Raw genomic sequence first — 20,420 nt, 5'->3', positions numbered from 1 at the left:
GAGCTGGGTACATGGCCACTGAAATAACACTCATCCTCCCCAGCACGGGATGTGGCAGCCGCTTTTATCCCAGCAGGCTCTGGCTAGAATCATCTTTCCATAATGATAAACCCTTAAACAATGGATGGCAGACCCCAACCACCTGAAGGAATCCTGACCACATGTGAGGGGCTGTCATGGAACACGCTTTCCCGGCCAGCCAAGCCCCCTGGAGGAGGTCCTAAAAGGCCAGGGATCTCCTATGGTGTGATGGATGCTCAACCCCAGAATCCCATCTGGTTCAAAACTTGGGGCCAATTGACAGGTATGTCTGTCCTCAGACATTTTTGAAATGGAAGTTTGAAAGACTCACGGAGACCCCAGGCGGAGTGGGCTGTGGGCTCATGCTCTGAGACTACTGGCATCAAACAGAACTCCAGGGGTGTAGACTTCCTAGGACAATGTATTACAACTGTGGGCTTAGGGAGAAAGTTTCAGTTCCCTGAGTAGGTGGTCCCTTATACAGTATGATACCAGAAACGTGCCTTCTTTATCCTCAATTCCTTTAGCATCCACCCTACCACTCTGCAATCCTCTTATTAAAGTTTCTATTTAATCAAGGAACCGATTTCACAAGATTATAAGTATCTCCGGAACAGGGTCACATCAGCAACGACTTCTCAAGCGTGATTGAATTTATCACAGCAGATTCCTGCTAGCTCACGCGTGTGCCCTGCAGTGAGTGATCGATATCAGCCCACTTCAACAGTGGGGAGGGAAGGGGTCCTATTAAAGCTTTGCCTCAGGAAAGCAGGCCCAGGAGGGTTCTCGAATGAGGCTACTTGAAGGAGAGGTGGCTGGGGAACCCAGACGACGTACTGTCAGTCCTCATTATTCACAGACTCCATATTTGCAAATTGACCCACTCATTAAAATTTATTTATAAACTTCAAAGTCAATAACTCTTGGCGTTTTTGCAGTCACTGATGGGCTTGAACACAGCAGGGACAATTCTTGAGTGTCCTGACCACAGGTTCCCAGCTGAGGTTGGACAAGGAGATGCGCACCTTCCTGATTCAGCTCTGATAGTGTAAACAAGCAACCTTTGGGGAAACATAGAGTGCTATGTTTTTGCATTTTGGTGTGTTTATTGATTTCATTGTTTAAAACGGCCCCCAAGCAGAGTGCTACAATACTGTCTGGTATTCCTTTGCACAAGAAGGCAGTGATGTGCCTCACAGAAAAAGAATAAAAAAGTGAATTAGATAAGCTTCATTCAGACATGAGTTACAGAGCTGTTGGCTGGTAGGTCAGTGTTAGAGTCATAGTATACATTAAATATGGTGCCTTTAAACAGAAACAGACAAAACGAGGTTATGTACCGATTGTTGATGACAAAGTTGTGACCAGAGGCTCGCAGAAGCCTAGCCCTGCATTTCCCCTCGGGGCAGTGGTTTGGTATTTGCTAATTGGAGGTGTTCAGGGCAACCTTACAGAACATTACCGCAAATAATGAGAATCGACTGGGCTCTGAAATTTTGGAAGGAGGAGAAACGGCAACTGTCCGTAGTAATAAAATAAATGACATCATTTGTATCTTCCTGTTATTCCCATGAGAAAAGATGAATGAGCGCCTCAGCTTGGCAGTCTGTAAACTTCATCAAAATCTAGAATTCCTGGGACAATATCGATCCTAAAATTCCTCTTTCACGTCCCCCAAGGAGTCACTCAGGGCAGCAGTCCCTCCCTGTGAGGATAACGTCATGCACCGACATGCCCTGGTGGTACTCACTGTGCGGAACCAAGAGTCCAAAAAGGCTGAGAAGCCTCTACCTAGAAAGATTTAGCCCATTTTACCTTAATCTTTGCCTATAATTTTCATAATTTTATTTTAATATGACAGACTCATTTCTCTGCAATGCCACTACATTTTTTTTTGCTATGCCATTTTAAAATAACTACAAGAACAATCCTTTCCTGATGGACAGTATTTCTAACACCTCTGTTATTAAGGAATTCTCTCTCCCAGATTTAGATACGGATCAGAAGTGCTGCCCTCTCTGTGAGGACCCTGGATGCTAATTTACCAGTCCGGAAGTCTGGGTTCCCAAGAGCCCCACCCCCGGGGTGGAGGAGGGGTGGATTAATGCTAATTGACACACGTGTCCATCACACAATGTATGCTGAAGTTAACAGTCCTAGACTCAGTAGTGCTGGAGTCTAACAAGCTTATCTGGGGAAGAAGAAGTCTCAGCTGACTGGCAACATCCACTTAGGGTGAGTACACAAGTGGTGCAGCGAAAACCGGGCATCAGAAGAGACAGAGGTCAAGTGGTGCTTAGGAGACAACACAGCCAGGTCTGCGGGGGTGGGGGGGTGGGTAGAGGGGGTGGAGGTTGGAGTGGAGCAGGGGGGCTGATGCTGAAGGAAGGGACAAGAAGCCTGAATCAGGAGTAGAGAGAGGATCAACAGCCTTGAGGGGAATATGCTTAGGTGACCAGGTGTGACCCTCGGGGCGGGACTGGCCAAGGTTGCCAGGGGAACAGTTCCTTCCTGAAAGGGATGGAGCCGAGCCCTGGAGGAACACTGCGTGCCTGCTCGAGGTCCACAGAATTCATTCCTGCTGCAGACAATGAGATTGCCTTAAGAGGCTGCTCTGGTTGGAGTTGGAGCCCGGAGCTACAACTGGCAGACAGATGGGAAGACACAGGTGAGGGGAAGAAGGGGCAGCCACGCTGGGAGCCAGCCGCTCTGGTCTGAAAACTCCTGCGGGAGCGGCGTGGCTAGAGATCCGAGACCCAGGTAGCCAGGCATTTAAGCCAGCTGGGTCAGTCCTTTCTTCTGGTCTGGGGAGAAGACTGGCTTTTTAAGAGCCCATGGTTTTACTGTAGGACAAATGGAAATACCTAAGTAGAGAAATGGAATTACAATGTGCAAAGAGGGGCGTGAGACATATTCGTGTTACCAGTGGATTACTGAGTGGATTTATATTAGAGAGCTTAAATTTTCCCCTCTTCAGGGGACCAGATGAAAACTAATTCCATGTAATTCCTCTGGTGTTATATTTAACTCGATCAAAGACACAATAGATTTTTAAACCAAATATCTCTAAGCAGAAAAAAATTTCCAAGAAGGCAAGGCAGGGAGAGGAGCCTTATTATTCCCTTTTGTCAGTCTTTTAATCCAAACTTGACAAGCAGTTTCCTGTCATTTTAGGGTTTTTCAGAAAAACAGAAGCAATAGGAGATAGATAGATAGATAGATAGATAGATAGATAGATAGATAGATAGATAGATAGATAGATAGATAGACAGACAGATAGATCGATAGATATTCCGTAATACTGAATTGCATCACTGGCTTTCCTGGGACTCCAGCTTGCACATGGCAGCTCTTGAGGCTTCTCTTCCTCCATAATTGCAGAATCCATTTCTTTATAATGACTCTTGGGCTGCAGGCTGGAACCCCAGGAAAGCCAATGGTGTGATGCAGTCTGAGTCTAAAGACCCGAGAATCAGGGGAGCCAATGTCCAAGAGTGAGAGATGATGAGATGACCAGTTCAAACAGTGAGACAGAAAAAGGGAGCATGAGGTAGTGAAGGAGCCTGCCCTGGGGCTGGAGGTGACAGCAGAGAGTCAGCTGGCAGCTGACCTGTAAGACATGGTAAGGAGCTTTGTCTAACCCAGAGGTCAGTGAGATGCCTTTCCATGTTTTCAGCTGATGTATTCCTTTCTTGGATTTGGGCTTTCCAAAAAGCATGCTGGCTGTAGTGTAGAAAATGCATTAGAACAGACTTTTCACGGTTGCATGTTAGAATCACCTGGGGAGCTTTGAAAAACACCACTGCTCACCCCCTACGCCAGCCAGTTAAAGAGCATCTCTAGGGAGAGCTTCTCAAAGTGTGGCCCTTGGACCAACAGCAGCTGCAGCACCTAGGACCTTGTCAGATATGCACATTCCCAGGCCTCAGTCCAGATTTACTGAATCAGGGACTCTGAGGGTGGGCCCAGCTGTCTGGGTTTTAACAAGCAGCCCCCAGGTGACTCTGAGGCAGCTGATGTTTGAGAACGACTGTAGAAGGAAAAAGGTAGGGAAGAGAGAGAGAGTCTGCTTTACCAGTTAGGAAGCAGAGAGATGATAGTGCTGTTGGTCCCCACATCAAGATTTTTTAACTTTGTTGAGCAATGGAGAACATCATCCTGACAGAGTCCCAGTGGCGTCTCAAAGCAGGGAGTTTAGGATGCTGGTTGATCATGGGGTAGTTTCTGTGCGGAAGTTTTTAAGTGGTATTTGGGCAGAGACTGGACTGATGTATAACCTAGGTAAGTTTCCGTGTTGTGGACTGAATTATGTCCCCCTAAAATCCATGTTGAAGTCCCCCCACCCCGCCTCAGTGCAATGGTGTTTGGAGATGGAGCCTTTGGGAGGTAATTAGGTTCAGATGACGTTGTGGGGGTGGGGCCCTCATGATGAGTCAGTGCCCTTATAAGAAAAGCTGTCGAGAGCTCTCATCTTCTCTCTCCCTCTCTCTTCCCACCACATATGAGGACAGAGAGAGAAAGCAGCCACAGGCCAAAAGAGCACTCTCACCAGGAACCGACCACACCAGCATCTCCGTCCTGGACTTCCCAGCCTCTGGAATGGTGAAGTAAGCAAATTTCTGTTGTTTAAACCACCCGATCTATGGTATTTTGTTATGGCAGCCTGTGCTAAGACATTTCTGGAACAGTAAGCAGTTTTTGTTGAGACACATAGGTCCCTGTGGAGTTACTGTTAAAACACATTGTGCTCTTTTCTTGGAACACGTGGGTCTGGACAAGTTTTAGCTGTAACTAACGGAGCTCAGATAGCTTGTGTTGTGAGTGATCAGTTTTGCGACTGTGACTTCTGTTTCATTTTTCAGTACTCTAAACTAACGCAGTGGTCTGAGTAACTGGAATTGAAAGACTGTATAATGGCGTTGCCAGATAAAATACAGGATGCTCAGTTAAATGTGAATTTCAGATACACAGCAAATAATTTTTTACTATAAGTATGCACCTAATAGTGCATGGATTATACTTACAGTAAAAAATAATTCATTGTTTGTCTGAAATTAAAATGTAAGTGGGTATCCTGTATTTTTTTTTGCAAACTGGACTCTAACCTATAAAAAATTAATACAGATAGATGAATAAATATTCATTCATCAAATGGATGATGTGGTTGATCAGATGTATCAGGTGAGGGGTGTGATGAGTTGGTGATGCCTTACAGGTGTCTGGCTTGGAAACTGAGTAGTCTTTGTGCCCTACAGGAACATAAGGGACCCTGAGGAAAAGCTGATTGAGGAGGAAGGGCAAAGTGATGAGTTACATTGTGGACATGCTGAGATTAAGGTCTTTCTGGAGCTTATAAGGAGTCGTAACCAGCAGGCTGTCGGAGATACAGATCTGGAGCTCAGGAGAAAGATCAGGATAGAATCATAGATCTGGGAATCCTAAGCAATTAGGTGATAGGGAAGCTCTGGTTGTGGCTGAGATCACAGAAAATAGGCCACATAGAAAAAGCCTCGGACAAAGCCTGAAGGAATTCTGACATTTGAACAGCACGTTTGAATAGCCTGAGAATTGAGTGAGGCCAGGATCAAGATGTCACAGGAACTCAGGAAGGCAGATTTGAGAAGGGGATGCAAGATTCTGCAATGATGGATACTACAAAGAAGGAAATGCTAGAGACGGCAAGGAGGTCGCTGGTGACCCTGATGAGATACGAGTCTAAGGATGATTGTTAGTAACAGTCAGTAGAGTGGGTTTACATGCTGAAGGGAAGGAGGTAATGTTGAAAAGAGGGAAATGTTGAAGACCAAAGAGGAGACAGACTGAGGTTCCTGAGGTTATTGGGAGACTAGATGCAGAGCCCGGGGGAAGGGCTTCTTTACACAAAGAGGGGAGCCCTTTTCTGTTCAGACGGGAAGGGGGGTGGAGGGATGGCTGTGCCCGCGGGTGGGCTCGGGGGAAGGAGAGTGTGGCAGGAGCTCTGTGCACAGACCCTCGGCAAACTCTCTTCCTTTTGTGACCTGTTCATGGCAGTTGTACTCAGCATACTGGACACTGCAAAGGGATGGAATAAAAGTTTAAAATAAAATGGTTGTTTTTATGAAAAAAAAAATGGTTGTTTTATGTTTTTATAAAAGCCAAGCTTTGGAAAAAATCTTAAAACAGTAAGTTGCTCTGTTTTTTGTTGTTGTTGTTGTTCTTTGTTAAAATAGTTGTGAGTAAGGTAACTGTAAATGTTTGGATTAAAAACAAAAACAAAAATAAAAACCCTAGTAGCATTTTGCACTCATACTGCTTTACCTAAAGAAATTCAGTCAAATTAGACAACACAAATGATAAAACATTGGCATGGTTTCTGCAGAACTCCAATTAACGTACCCCCTCAAAAATGCCTTGGTCCTAACTCAGAATATTAACAAATGCAGGCATACTTTTTAGGTTAAAACAAAATGTTTGTTATACATATATCATTTTAAAGTGTCTCCCTATGTGGTTTTTTAAGTGTATTTACAATAATTCCTTCTAGTTTTATGGTTATATGATTGACAAAAATTGTATATATTTAAGGTGTACAGTGTGATTTGATATATGTATACACTGTGAAATGATTACCATAATCAAGCTAATGAACATTCATCATCACAGAGCTATCATTTTTATGTGTGTTTTGAGAACACTTGAAATCTACTCTCTTAGCAGATTTCAAGGATACACTATGTTATTAACTATAGTCACCATGCTGTATATTAGGTCTCCAGAATGTATTCATCTTCGAACTGAAGTTTGTACCCTTTGACCAACATCTCCCCTTTTCTCCCACACCTCTGCCCCTGGTAATGACCATTCCACTCTCTGTTACTCTGAGCTCTACTTTGTAGATTCTGCGTATGTGTGGAATCATTCAGCATTTGTCTTATTGGGTCTGGCTTATCACTAAGCATAATGTCCGCCAAGTTCAATGCCTCATCACAAATCGCAGGATTTTCTTCTTTTTTAATGGTTGAATATTACATATACCATATTTTCTCTATTCATTTTGTCAATGGACACACATTATTTGTTTCCATATCTTGGCTACTGTGAATAATGCTGCAGTGAATGTGGGGGTGCAGATAACACTTTGAGATACTAACGTCTTTTCCTTTGATCATAGAATACTTGGAAATGGGATCGCTGGATCACATGATAGTTCTATTTTTAATTATTTCAAGGACCCGCCATACTGTTTTCCAATTGGCTGTACCAATTCACCTTCCCAACCAGCAGTGTACAACAGCTCCCTTTTCTCCACATCCTCACCAACACTTGTTATCTCTTGTCTTTTTGATGATAGCCGTTCTGACAAATGTGAACTGATAATGTCATTGTGGTTTTGATTTGCATTTCCTTGATAATTAGTGATGTTGAGCATCTTTTCATATTTTTGTTGGTTATTTGTATGTCTTCTCTGGAAAAATATCTATTCAGGTCCTTTGCCCATTTAAAAAAAAATTGGTTTGTTTGGTTTTTTGCTGTTGAGTTCTATGAGTTCCTAGTATATTATTAGATATATAATTTGCAAATGCTTTACCTCATTCTGTAGGCTGCCTTTTCATTTTGTTGATGGTTTCCTTTGCTGTACAAAAGTGTTTTTTGTTTTTTGTTTGTTTATTTGTTTGTTTGTTTTTTAGTTTGATGTGGTCCCACTTGTTTATTTTGCTTTAGTTGCCTTTACTTTTCAGTGCCAAATCCAACAACTCATTGCAAAGACTGATGTCAAGGAGCTTACCCTCTGTTTTCTTCCAAGAGTTTTATGGTTTCAGGCCTTACATTCAAGTGTTTAATTCATTTTGAGCTGACTGTTGTGTATGGTGTAAGGGAGGGATTCAGTTTCATTCTTTTGAATGTGGCTGTTGACTTTTCCCAACACAATTTACTGAAGGGACTCTCCTTTCGCCTTGTATATTCTTCTTTGTCAAAAATTAATTGACCATGTATAGGTTTATTTCTGGATTCTCTATTTTGTTCCATTGATCCATGTGTCTGTTTTTATGCCAGTCCTATACTGTGGTGATGGTCCTATACTGTAGATTTGTAATATAATTTGAAATCAGAAAGTGTGATGCCTAGAGCGTTTTTCCTCTCTAGATTATCTTGGCTGCTCAGATTCTTTTGTGGCTCCATACAAATTTTAGGATCATCTTTTCTATGTCTGTGAAAGATGCCATTGGAGTTTTGATAGAGATTGTATTTAATCTGAAGATTGTTTTGGGTAGTATGAACATTTTTTTTAATTGAAGTACAGTCAATTACAATGTGTCAATCTCTGGTGTACAGCACAGTGTCCCAGTCTTGCATATACATACATGTATTTGTTTTCATATTTTTCCATTAAAGGTTATTACAAGATACTGAGCATAGTTCCCTGTACTATACACAAGAAACTACTTTTTAATCTATTTTTATACATAATGGTAAATCTCAAACTCCCAAATTTATCCCCTCCCACCCACTTTCCCTGGTAACCATAAGATTGTCTGCTAAGTCTCTGAGTCTGTTTCTGTTTTGTAGATGAGTTCATAGTGGCCTTAAAGGCCAAGTGTGTTTCTTGTAGGCAACATATAGTGAGTCTTTTTTTTAAATCCATTCAGCCACTCTGTCTTTTAGATAATTTAGTCCATTTACATTAGACTAATTATTCATAGATATGGCCATTTCGGTAATTGGTAAATGTTTGATCCATACCTGGAATTTTCTGGAGTTCAGTGAGGCTGAAGAACAATGGGGCGAGGGCGCTGAGCATTGACAAAGAGTAGCCTTCGAGCACCAGTCCAGGTACGGAAGGAAGTAAAGACTGTGTTTTGGGGGAGAAGAGGGGGGTGGCTGAGGGGAGGGGATAAACAAGGAAAAATGAGAGGGATCAAAGGAGTCGTGGTTTTAATGAAAGTAAGGAATAGGAAGGGTGATTTTTTTTTCTACCTCCCTGTACCAAAAAGAGGAAGCTCTCTCTCTCGAACAGTGGCTCTCAACTTGGAGGAGAGGAGGGGGATTTTGCACCCTCTTCTCCAGAAGACATTTGACAATGCCTGGAGACATTTTTGGTTGTCACCATGGGGCCTCCTACTGGCAGCTAGTGGGTAAAGGCCAGGGGTGCTACTGAGCATCTCACAGTATATAGTATAACCTCTCATAACAAAGAATTACCCAGCCAAAGATGTGAATAGTGACAAGGTGCAGAAACTCTGCCCCCAGACAGATTATCACTATAATCTGAAAACTATGAAGTGTCTCCCCAAATGGAATCATTATCCAGGATTGTTTTTTCAATGCCTGGCTAGGGAACCCAGTTTTTCAGCACAGTTCACACTGCTATGAAGGTGAATACGAAGGTCTACGAGAGGGCAGGTGGATTTCAGGAACCCCGTAGAAGGTGGTGGCGTTGACTAGAGGCCACCCACCATGGCCTGGTACCAAATGCCACTTCTGTATAGCAGACAGCCTCCTACAGAGGCCCAACCACTGGATCTGCCCCGTGGGTGGGATGTCCCTTCAGTCCCTAGAGCAAAGATGCCCTCTTATTTGGCTTGGAGGCAGCCTACGCGATGTAAAATATCCTCTATTTATGGGGGTCTGGATTGTTTTCATAGCTGGGGAATAGCTACACTATTTTGTTTTTAAACTGCCACAGATACTGGTCAGTTTCATAGCTATACCATAGTCTTACCCTGTAATTTTCCCTTCTATTTGTTATTTATAGACCAATCATCTAAATCTAGTGACGAGAGAATGGATCTTTTATAGCTGATTTGTTTTCCTGAAAACACTAGCAAATCTTTTTTTGTTCTAAAAATACAGAGATAACTTCTGTATTCTGTTTTGCCACAGAGGGTCACTTCTGATTGCTCATTAGATGTTATATTTGAAAAACAGCCTCTGTATTCCACTCCTCAACTGTGGGGAAATTCCATTATTAGCAAGATCACACAGAATGAGAAGCCTCAGTGAGCCTAGGTAAGATAAAGCAAGCTAATAGCAGATGCAAACTAGAGTAATAATTCTCCAACCTTAGAATGTATCAGAATTACTTGGGAAAACTTGGTAAAACACAGATTCCTGGGGCCTCATTTCCAGAATTTCTAAATCAGTAGGCCCGAGGTGGGGCCCAAGAATGTGCATTCTGACGAGGTGCACCTGACCGAGTGATGCTGGCAATACTCATCCCAGGACCACACACTGAGAACCATTGTGGATTTTCACATTTATTTTTGATGAATTCTATTTCCATGTTAAACTATGTTTAAGAAATCAGGTCTTTATAAGATTTCAGTACCATATAGTGTTACTCTGCTAGAGAAAGGTAAGATTCAGTTCTTTATAACAAGCATTTTTGTGAGCGCACATATCTGAGAGTGAAAAACATAAAGCCTTAAGATGTTTCGCAACCTTGAATATTCACAGCAACTGCTGATACAATTTTTAATGACTTGATTTACTTCCTATAGTCTCTGGAAAAGGACCAATTTAATAAATGCTCATCAAAATTATATCTACGTAAACACATAAAAAAACTTTCCAGCCTGTTGACCACAGAAAAGTTCATGGGAACCAAGCAGAAATGGGGGCTTCATCAATGGACATTTTTGTGAATTACCTGGAGACAGAGACGCACTCTTTCTGTTGTAATTGCCGAGTATAAGAACAGTATGTGCTTGGAGCTTCTGAGCATCAGTGTGAGGAAGAAGGTCCACTAGAGGATGAAACCCACTTACAGGAAAAGCAAAGCGGAGAAATGGAAAGAGGGAGAGGCAGGGAGCGGGGAGGAGTCAAGTCAGAGAGACGGACCCTGCTAATGACACCGGATGTGATATGGGCAGAAGGAAACCTTTCTCGGGTTAAGCCATGATACTTTCAGGTTGTTACTGCAGTCAGCACAGCCTGATAAACACACCCAAGCACATGTATAGTAATGTATACCGCCCTTCCCAGTGGTCTCAGGACTGGATCTTCTAGTCTGTGTTTCTACTTTAGAAAGTAATAAAGGACACACTTTTTTTTTGGAGGAAGTTTAATACATAAAATAAAAACTCCAAACTAGTATTATTATAAAATATAGTTTAATTTCACTCTTTTTATTTACCACAAAATTTAAAAAATACCCACATACAGGCAAGAGCAAGTGAAATGGAAAAGAGCTAAAAATTGTATAAAAGACAGATCTAAACTCAGGATAGTGTGAGCAATGACACATACACCATAACGTCTCAGATGAGCTCAGAAAGCATCTTCCAGGTTGGATGGGTTTTCTTTCTAAAGACAGTTTTTATTGGAGCCACAAGTTGAAATGTCTCCAGTTCAGAATTCTGATTTTATGTGGAAAGGATCCGCTAAGATTTTTCTTAAAAAGCATTTCTTACGAAACAGAGGCAGACTTATAGGCACAAAAGTCATAAATGCCTCTCCTAGGCCCCATGGAACTTGGAAAAATTAATCTAATGCAAACAAGGCCCCATAAGAATGGGACAGTGACACCTAGCGGCTACCAGCAGGTTTTCTTTATGGCTTCTGATAATTCTAGATGTCAGCCCAACTTGTGCCCACAATACTGTGCTTGGCAAATCTGAGTCTCTAATTCCAGAGCCCAACAGTGACCTACTTGAGGGGTAGATTCCTCTTTAGAGCAAGATCTGAAATGGACCCTCTAAACGTGGTCCAAGACCTAGAGAATGCCTGTTTCATACACCTGTGCCCTAGACTCCACAGAGATTCCTCAAAGATTATGACAACCAGTGAAGACAGCCTTTTCCCGTTGTGACACTGTAATCAGACACATCCTTTTAATTCCATGTATTTACCACAAGTCTGCTCTGTATCTCCCTGTTTATCAACAGATTTCCAAATTTAGTGACTACAATAATGTGTCAACATATACCTCAAGTTTTATTTGACTTCAGGCTAATAAAATATCTAACACTTTCAAGTTTACTAATTTCAAAAAAGTTTTAAATTTGATCCATTGATAGAAGTTAATTGTTATCTGAATCAAGGGTCAATAAATGTCCTTTAAACCATAATATTTAAAGGTACATATCATACTTATGGTATAATGTTTGGTTTACTTAAATAATGTCCACGTAATAAAATGTTCAAGAGCTGGGCAGTAGAACAGAAATGTCATGTGTGCCACATGTGTAACTTAAAACTTTCTGGTAGCCACATTAGAAGAGTGCAAAAATAAAATAACTTTAATGTTTAATTCAGGATATCCAAAATACTATTTGAACGTGTCATCCATACAGGTTATTAATGTGAGGTTTTGAATTCCTTTTTTCTATATGAAGTCTTTGAAATCTGGTATGTATTTTACATTCACAGCACACCTCAATATGTACCAGCCACGTTTCAAGGGCTCGGTTGCCACACATGGCCAGTGGCTATCATATGAACAGCACATTTCTAGCTGTTCTGACTAACGCTCGAGTCCTGTGGATTAGAACCCCAGAATCGGAACCGGAAGTAAACTGAGATGAAACTTCTTTTTACAGATAAGGAAACTGAGGTACAGAGACTTTAAACGGCTTGCTTGGGGTCACACAGCTAAATGTAGGTTGAGCGGGCATTCTTCCTGATACCAGGCACTCCTCCCACTCCACTACATGACTGCAGGTAATTCTTAGAATTAAAAACAAAAAAAGAGAGTATTCTTTTTATGATAGTTTCATTAAATTTGCAGATATTTTTCATCAGAGTGCAAGAAATTAATTGGTAGGGAAAAAAGGAATAGAGTGTAAACCATGAAAATATGTCACTCCTGATAGCAATCATATGTAAATAGAATGCATTTTTGAAGAAAGCGCTAAACTTAGAGCTACAGTATCATACCATGTATGGATTGGATTCTGGGTCCAGGGCATGGAGATAAATATCAGAGTGGGCTACCAAAGGATCAAAGCATTCAACTGGCTTTCCACCCACAGGTCTATGCAATAACCCCTCCTCTTGCAAAGAGAGAGTTGCTACTAAGCAAACTGCAATGGCCAGATTCCAGAAACTCTGCCTCTCAGACCCTTGCGTCATGAGGGTTTGCCCCACCTGCTTTGGAGGTCATGTGGCCACAGTGACCTATCCTGCTACTACTGTCTGAGGCCAACTCTGAAGGACAAGTCCAGCCAGCAATGGTTCAGACCCCTAACATGTTACATTTGTAGGCAGACGCCCCTGCCTGACTTAAGAGAACAAATGTGATCATTTAAGCTTCATCAGACTTAACCATCATACTCAGGCTGCCACAGATCAACCTCCCCCATTTTGTGGGGTTCCTTTGGTTTATTCTAAACCTGGGTGTCTCTCAAGTCCTCAAGTGACTGTCAGAACCAGGAGTGGTGCTGCCCCTCTGGTGTTGCTGGAACATTCTGTCAGCTCAAGACAGCAGGCCAGGACACCCTTGCCCACACGGCCACTGCGATTGTCACGCGTGAAGGGATGTTTGCTTTTGGTTGTTGCCTGTTACTGTGTTTGCCATCAACCCATCGGAACGGTCTAATCTATTACTTATACTTAGGAAGTATGCAAGGTCGAAAGCATGCTCTGTTTTGGTGACGGGCTCTGAGGGAAATCTGCTGGGAAGGCACATACAGAAAAGGAAAACTGGGTTTGATCCCTGCATCCGAGCCTCAGACTTTTCCCACTTATTTTTACTGGTGGGGCACAAAACTGAATATATGGGAACACACTTGGTCAACAAGGAAGAGCCATAAAAACACAGGCATCATGGAAGTATGATCTTCAAGAGGGTAGATATACATACAGCATTTTAAATGTTCTTAATTCTTACACTCAATGTGAGCCACCTCTGGATTAATTACTGGTTTAAAAAGTGCTCTCTATTTTTAATTACAGCTAGAAAATCGGCTTTTAAATTCTTTCTCACTGCCTCATGGTTTTTAACAATGTACTTACTACTGCCTGTAACCAAAGGGAATTATATAAATGGTAAATGTAATTGCCTAATAATATAGAGAGCCAACAACTAGTTTCTAGGCCAGTTAACTAATCATTTAACCAGTGAGACTACTGCTTTCCCAAATGTGCAGTAAGAAACTGGGTTATGCACATTAAACATTCAAAGACATATGAACTTAATTGTGACGTTGCACAAGGCATTTAAAGCTGCCTGGACCTGTTTCCTCCTCTACGATTAATCCATTTTCAGCATCAAAAACCTGTTCGTCTCTGATAAAAATCTTGAGTGGCTATATGAAGAGTATATTTTATATACAAAGGTTAATCACCAAGATCTAGGGCCCATGATCTGTCCTTTTCTGTAAGCAAAGTTGAAACTCTCTCAGCCTTTTTTTGATTTGTTTTGTTTTGTTTTTAGATAAGAAATCATCTCACTTAAAATCCATCTCAGAGTGCTCAACTGAGCATAACTATCCTGGCTCTGTGTTTGCCCAAGTCTGCAAAGACTGAGCACAGTACTTTTTGTCATTTCCACTACACACTGCACTGTCCCTTTAAATATTCAAGTACTTACCATTTCCTGAAGGCCGATAAGCATAAGCCTCAATTAAGGAAATATACAAGGAATGGAAGTGTTCCAAATTACACAATCTTCTCTTATAAGTAAATTATAAATGAATCTTAGACACAAGGAAATTGTCAGTCCATTAAATTCCCCCAACTCTAAACAACTGCTCAAAAAAAAATAAAGAAATGCCAAAACGAGATACATGTGATATTCTTGGTTAGAAATATTTTAGCAAAAATATAGCCACTAGTGGGTTTTAAGCCACTTCAATGAGTAGGGTGGTTTATAGAAAATTCTGAGAATTTGAAGGGAAACATCACATTTCCCCAGACCCCTGGGAAAGACAGGTGCAAAGCTATAAAAATGGTAGACCATGAATAGGAATAAGAGATGAAAACAGTATCAATACAGTACGGAAGAATATACAGTCTTTTGTAAATGAAATGCTTTAAAATGTTTCTCATTTTTAGAGTTAAATCAAGTGCTAGAGTGTCCAGTGGATGTCACTGAAGTCCCCAGGGTCGCCCAGGCCCCCCTCTGCTTCCAAGTAATTCATGAAGGCAGCCATGGCTGTATCGTCATGGTCACAGAGGGCATCAAAATCCAGTGGGGCACCTTCTCCTATTGAATTCAACAGGCCCATGTAAGTACACTTGGAGTTTCGAAAATGAGTATCCCCAAAAATGGCAAAGCAAGGCTAGGAAACCATACAATGTATTGAAGGCAAAATGTACGTCTTAAATTGCAGTAGCTTGAGATAGTTTTTAAATGGATCGCCTATTTTTATACCAACCTGCTGTCAGATAAATTGCACTTAACTCGTTTGATGAACGTAAGTGACCTAGTCTACGAGTCTTCTAACAGCCCTAAAAGGTACAGACTCCCAGACAGTTGGAAGCTGGGGGCTGGGGTTTACTTACGTGTGTATATATAGAGCCTGGAAGGAGAAATTTTATTTTCATCTGCCTTGTGAAAGTATTGTTTGTTTAATCCCATCATCTTCCCAAAATCCAAAAGATTCTACAAAAGGGGAGTCCCCAGGTGTTTGATTGAAAAAGGAAATAAGGAGAAACCATGGAAAGGAGATTTAAATCAGAGACAAGGAAGAGGTTCTAGAAATTAAAGATTAAAACACAGCTACAGATTAACTGAGGTTTTCTAGGTAGCTGTAAAGCACAACAGAATTTGAGGTGATTAATACATGGCTCTGTGTGAAGTGATCACCATGTTCCTTCAAGTCCCTTGATTCCTTTAACATACATTTTCAGTAGATCAGAGTCAGTTATGGGGGGTATAAAATTGTGTCATTTCAATTTACTTGATTTGGACTTTGCATAAATGAGTTAACATGAATAATTATTACATCATAAACTTCTCAGGACTTGGCATATTTAAAATTTTTTGAGAATGGACAAGTTTCCCTGGACAGGAGAGCTTTAGTTTTATTTAAATTGTGTGTTTTAATAATACCCATAACTGATGCAGTTGATGATCAAATTTTCAGTGACAGGTCCAAGTAACATAATACTTAAAACACTAAGATCACTGTATTTAGGATGGGAAAATGTTCGTTCTAAAACTATCTGCATTTCTAGAAATCTTCTGTACCTCAAAATGCAGTGATTAACAAAGAGTTTTTGGAAAACCAAAATGGCGGGCAGTTGTCAAAGAAAACTTACCAAGGAGTGGTTCCTGACTGTGGGTAGCAACAGCACTCTGGTTTTGCTTTGCGGCCTCTAGCTCCCCTATTTCAGAAGGACTTAGTGTAATCAGCTCCTTACTTGACATCTGAATAGGCAGAATAATAAACAGTAAGTTTCCTACTATATTAGGGGAAACAAAGATCTCGTAGCAGTTTTCAGATGTGGCCCTGCCACCATGGCTGTCAACAGCACGGCAGCCTGCACTGTGTGCCCTGTGCTAAGCACTCCACAAGCATCATTTCGTTTCATGTCACAGATGTTGTGAGGTCAGGATTCTGAGGCCTAAAGAGGCTATCCTCTTGCCCAAAGTGTTGGGGCTACAGATTCTAACCCAAGTCTCCCTGACTCCGAAGCCCCCACATTATTCACAGCCGTAACTGAGTTACATATATAAGGAGAAGTTTTGGATTAAGAAGAAAAGCTATTTCAGTTTTTTTTTTTAATGATGGTAAAACTGTATCTCACATGAAACTAACAATATGAAATACTGCTTTGGAGAAGGGAATGGATTAAATCAGAGACTCTCACCAAAAAGTCATCACACTCTTACACACAAAACAAATTTAATGTTCAATGCAGCCTATCAAACGAAGAAATCATTTACCTATATTGTCTTATTAAGTTGTTGAACTTCACCAGAGAATGTCTAAGTAACATACACTACTTGGAGATTTTTGTGCATTACAAGGACTTAAATCCCTGTTTCTAGCAGGTTGTCTGGCACAAAATGGGTACCCAATAAACATTTGCTAAATGTATGAGTAAAACTTGAAAATACTAGGTCAAAGGTCTATATGAGTATAAACAGATACTTTCAAGTTCCTTTTGTCCCTGGTCAGATTTAATGTCTCTTTTCTCCTATATTATTATACCACTTAGTTTATATATCTACTTTAGAGGTTTTAGTTGTCTGGGATACATCAGAATTACACTGCATGTGAACCTTTCAGATACTCAGCACTATGGTTAGTCATTTTTGTGTATGCAACAATGCACTTCAAATAGCTCGTATTTGTTTAATTGAATTAAGTAGTAGGTAATACTTAATTTGTAGCTTATATTATTTCAACTTTTTTCTGAGACCATAAGGAATACAGTTAATTCACTGAATTGGAATCTATTAAAATAACACACAATATTAACTGCCATTTATTGAGCACATGTTGTGTACCAGGCACTGTTAAAGTTTTTGTTTCTTTGCGTATTACATCACTGAATTCATACACCCCTCCAAGAGACTGGGGCTCTTATTAATTCATTCTTTACAGATGAGGAAACTGAGGCACAGAGTTTAAATAACATGTAGGAAGGGACCCGGTAGTAAGTGTCTGAATCACAACTTGGACCCACAGACTCTTAACCACCATTCTACATTGCCTCTTAAAAACTATGAGTTATCTAGAAAGAGTTCATTTTTTATAGGATGGCTTTGGTTCTCAAAAGAAATCATCAGCAAGCAGGAAATTTCATTGCTCATTTATTTCATGAATGTTATCACTTACAATTGCACTTACATTCTTGCTGTCTGTAGTGTGAGTCTCTTTCAATAAATCTGTTGGACTTGAATCATCAAGGGATGACGAAGACTGTAACCTTCAAAAAGTGATACATAAAACATTTTATGTGTCTGCTTACACATAGTTCAGAAAAATTTCCCCTCTGAATACATAATCTACTGATAAAAACCACAGTGAGCAAAATGAGACTGAGTATTACGACAGTTTTGATAATCAGACAGACTCGTTCAGGGCCAGATTTATTTTTGACTACGAAGTGCTGAAAACACTCTACAGTAAATAGAAATATAAAACTCTGAGGTGAAAGCTCTTAAGTAGCTCATGCTACCTGGCTTAATGTAGCACGTGGCAAAGTAACGGAATAACAACACAGTTCAAAACAGGCATTCACATCAAGTTCCTATACGTGACACCAAAAAGCAGAACTAGCAGTAAAGAAAGACTTCCTAACATCCTGCAGCCTTTTTTAAAGTGGAAAATGTGTCGTATTGGTACTGTGATAGGTCATCCCCAAGTACAGAATCAGTGAAACACATAAAGGCATAAATACAGTCATGTGCTTTGATCATAAATCTCTTCAAGGCTTAAGATCTACAACTGACAGCATCACATATTATTAAACGCTCAATTATGTGAAACATAATGGCATGAGCGTAACTTTATGTCCTTATCTACTCCCAAGAAGGCAGTTGACAAGAAACTATAGAGGGAGGAATTAAAACAGAGGAATGACATGAATTAGGGAGGAAATACAGATGAAAGGATGAATGATAAGCCTTGGGGATTTTTCACAGGGCAGTCAACATAGCTTGGCTGGCTTCTCATTCTGTGATTCATCATTTAAAATCACCGCTTGTTCAATTAGCCTTTGTTCAAAGATGAAAACCACCCCTCCCCCCATGCACTTCACTACCAGATTAATCTTCTGAAATATGGCTTTCTCCGTTTTAGTCCACTGGGCAGAAACTTGCTGTTTAAGTCCCTCCACTACTTGACTTCGCCTTAGTTAAAACTCCCTTTAACTGAGTTAAAAATCTGTTGCTTAGCAACCTGACTCTTCTCTCCATGAGTCTCCTTGTTTGCTGAAACCACCCACCTCCATACATTGGCAGAGGTGCCTCAATATAGAAATGCTCTCCCCACTGCATCCTGGACATTCTAATGGTACCCAGGCTTGCTACGTTTGACTCAATTTCCACTTTCCTTACGATGCCTTTCCAGCATGTATGGTCAAATGATTTTCAACGATGGTGCCAAGACCATTCAAAGGAGGAATGGGCAGTCTTTTCAGGAAATGATGTGAGAAAACTGTGTATCTACATGCAGACAAAGGAAGCTGGACTCTAACCTTTCTCCGTAATTTCCTTGTTAAACTTTGTCCTGTTTAGTACAAATATTTACAATTTACTCCAGAAATACATTTTTAAGCTTTTATTATGGAAAACTTCAAAACAGATATAAAAGTTGATAATATAATGAAATCTCATATACCCACCAAACAGCTTCAATAAATATTCTTTCCTAATCTTGTTAAATGTATATACTCCAAACTCATACTTCCCCTCTCCTCCCAGACACTTTGCCATTTAAACTGTAAATACTTCTCACTGCAGAAATACTGATTTGATTGATCATGGCATGCTGCCCATTATATGACTGCTCTCTGGTGGTATTACACATACCTCTTAAAAAACTGAATTCCAAAACACTATCTTTCTTAGAGAAATTCTGAGTTCAAAACCTGTCTGATCTAAAGGGTTTTAGATGAGCAATTATGGGCCTGAATATACACATATTCACATATATCCACACATCTTTTTTTTTATACAAGTGGTTATAATACATATTATTCCTTCTATTTCTGCGCTTTTTTTCTATTAATCATATAAAGCGCTTCCCATATTAGCATGAATAGAGCTACCTAATTTTTAGAAGTTACAGAGTACTCCATTGTATGGATATACCATGATAAATTATGGTTATGATAAATATTTAAATATTTGAATCACTACTGTAAACAATGTAGCAAAGAACACTCTTGTTCATGGATCTTTGTGTGGCTGTGTAAGAATATTTGCTCCTGGGGTGGAGTTGCCGACTTCATGATATACACACCTATATATATATATTTTTTTTTAATTTATTATTATTATTTTATTTTGGGGGGAGGTAATTAGGTTTATTTATTTATTTATTTTTAGAGGGGGTACTGGGGATTAAACCCAGGACCTTGTGTGTGCTAAGCATGCACTCTACCACTTGAGCTATACCCTCCCCCCTTACACACCTATATTTTTGATGGGTATTGTCAAATTGCCCTCCAAAGAGCTTGCACTAAATTTATACTCCCATGGACCATTTAAGAGGGACTGTTTCCTCTCAGTCTCACCAGTATTACCAAACTTTCAAATTTTTGACAGTCTCTGAAGAGAAAAAAGGTATCTCACTGTTTAATTTTGTATATATATAATTTTAACTGTGAGTGGGGTTGAGCAATTTTTAAAGTTTCTTGGTCATTCGTATCTTTTTTTCTATTCATGTCTACTCTCCAACTTTTATTATTGAATTATTTTTACCACTTCTTTAATAACTACACAAAGTTTAATATGTATAAAATTATATAAAGGTTATAATACTTAAAATTTAGTATAAAATTTAATAACTTTATGCCATAAA

The 20,420-nt window shown here is 40.2% G+C and overlaps 1 protein-coding gene across 4 annotated transcripts in view; it reads right to left on the bottom strand.

The window, feature by feature from the left end:
• Positions 1-11,094: 11,094 nt before the first annotated feature.
• The window catches only part of BMAL2 (basic helix-loop-helix ARNT like 2), a 58,215-nt gene continuing 48,889 nt past the window's right edge, over positions 11,095-20,420 (bottom strand). For all 4 annotated transcript variants that reach the window (XM_074357246.1, XM_074357247.1, XM_045510352.2 and 1 more), the window contains 3 exons: positions 17,742-17,820; positions 16,204-16,312; positions 11,095-15,145 (listed from right to left, as the gene is read on the bottom strand). In XM_074357246.1, coding sequence (XP_074213347.1) covers positions 15,009-15,145; positions 16,204-16,312; positions 17,742-17,820 — 325 coding nt within the window. In that variant the 3' untranslated portion in view covers positions 11,095-15,008. The remainder of the gene's footprint in view (positions 15,146-16,203; positions 16,313-17,741; positions 17,821-20,420) is intronic.

The sequence above is a fragment of the Camelus bactrianus genome, chromosome 34 (genome assembly GCF_048773025.1).
Source record: "Camelus bactrianus isolate YW-2024 breed Bactrian camel chromosome 34, ASM4877302v1, whole genome shotgun sequence".
Classification (NCBI taxonomy): Eukaryota; Metazoa; Chordata; class Mammalia; order Artiodactyla; family Camelidae; genus Camelus; species Camelus bactrianus.
This window is presented reverse-complemented; position numbering and strand designations above follow the sequence as displayed.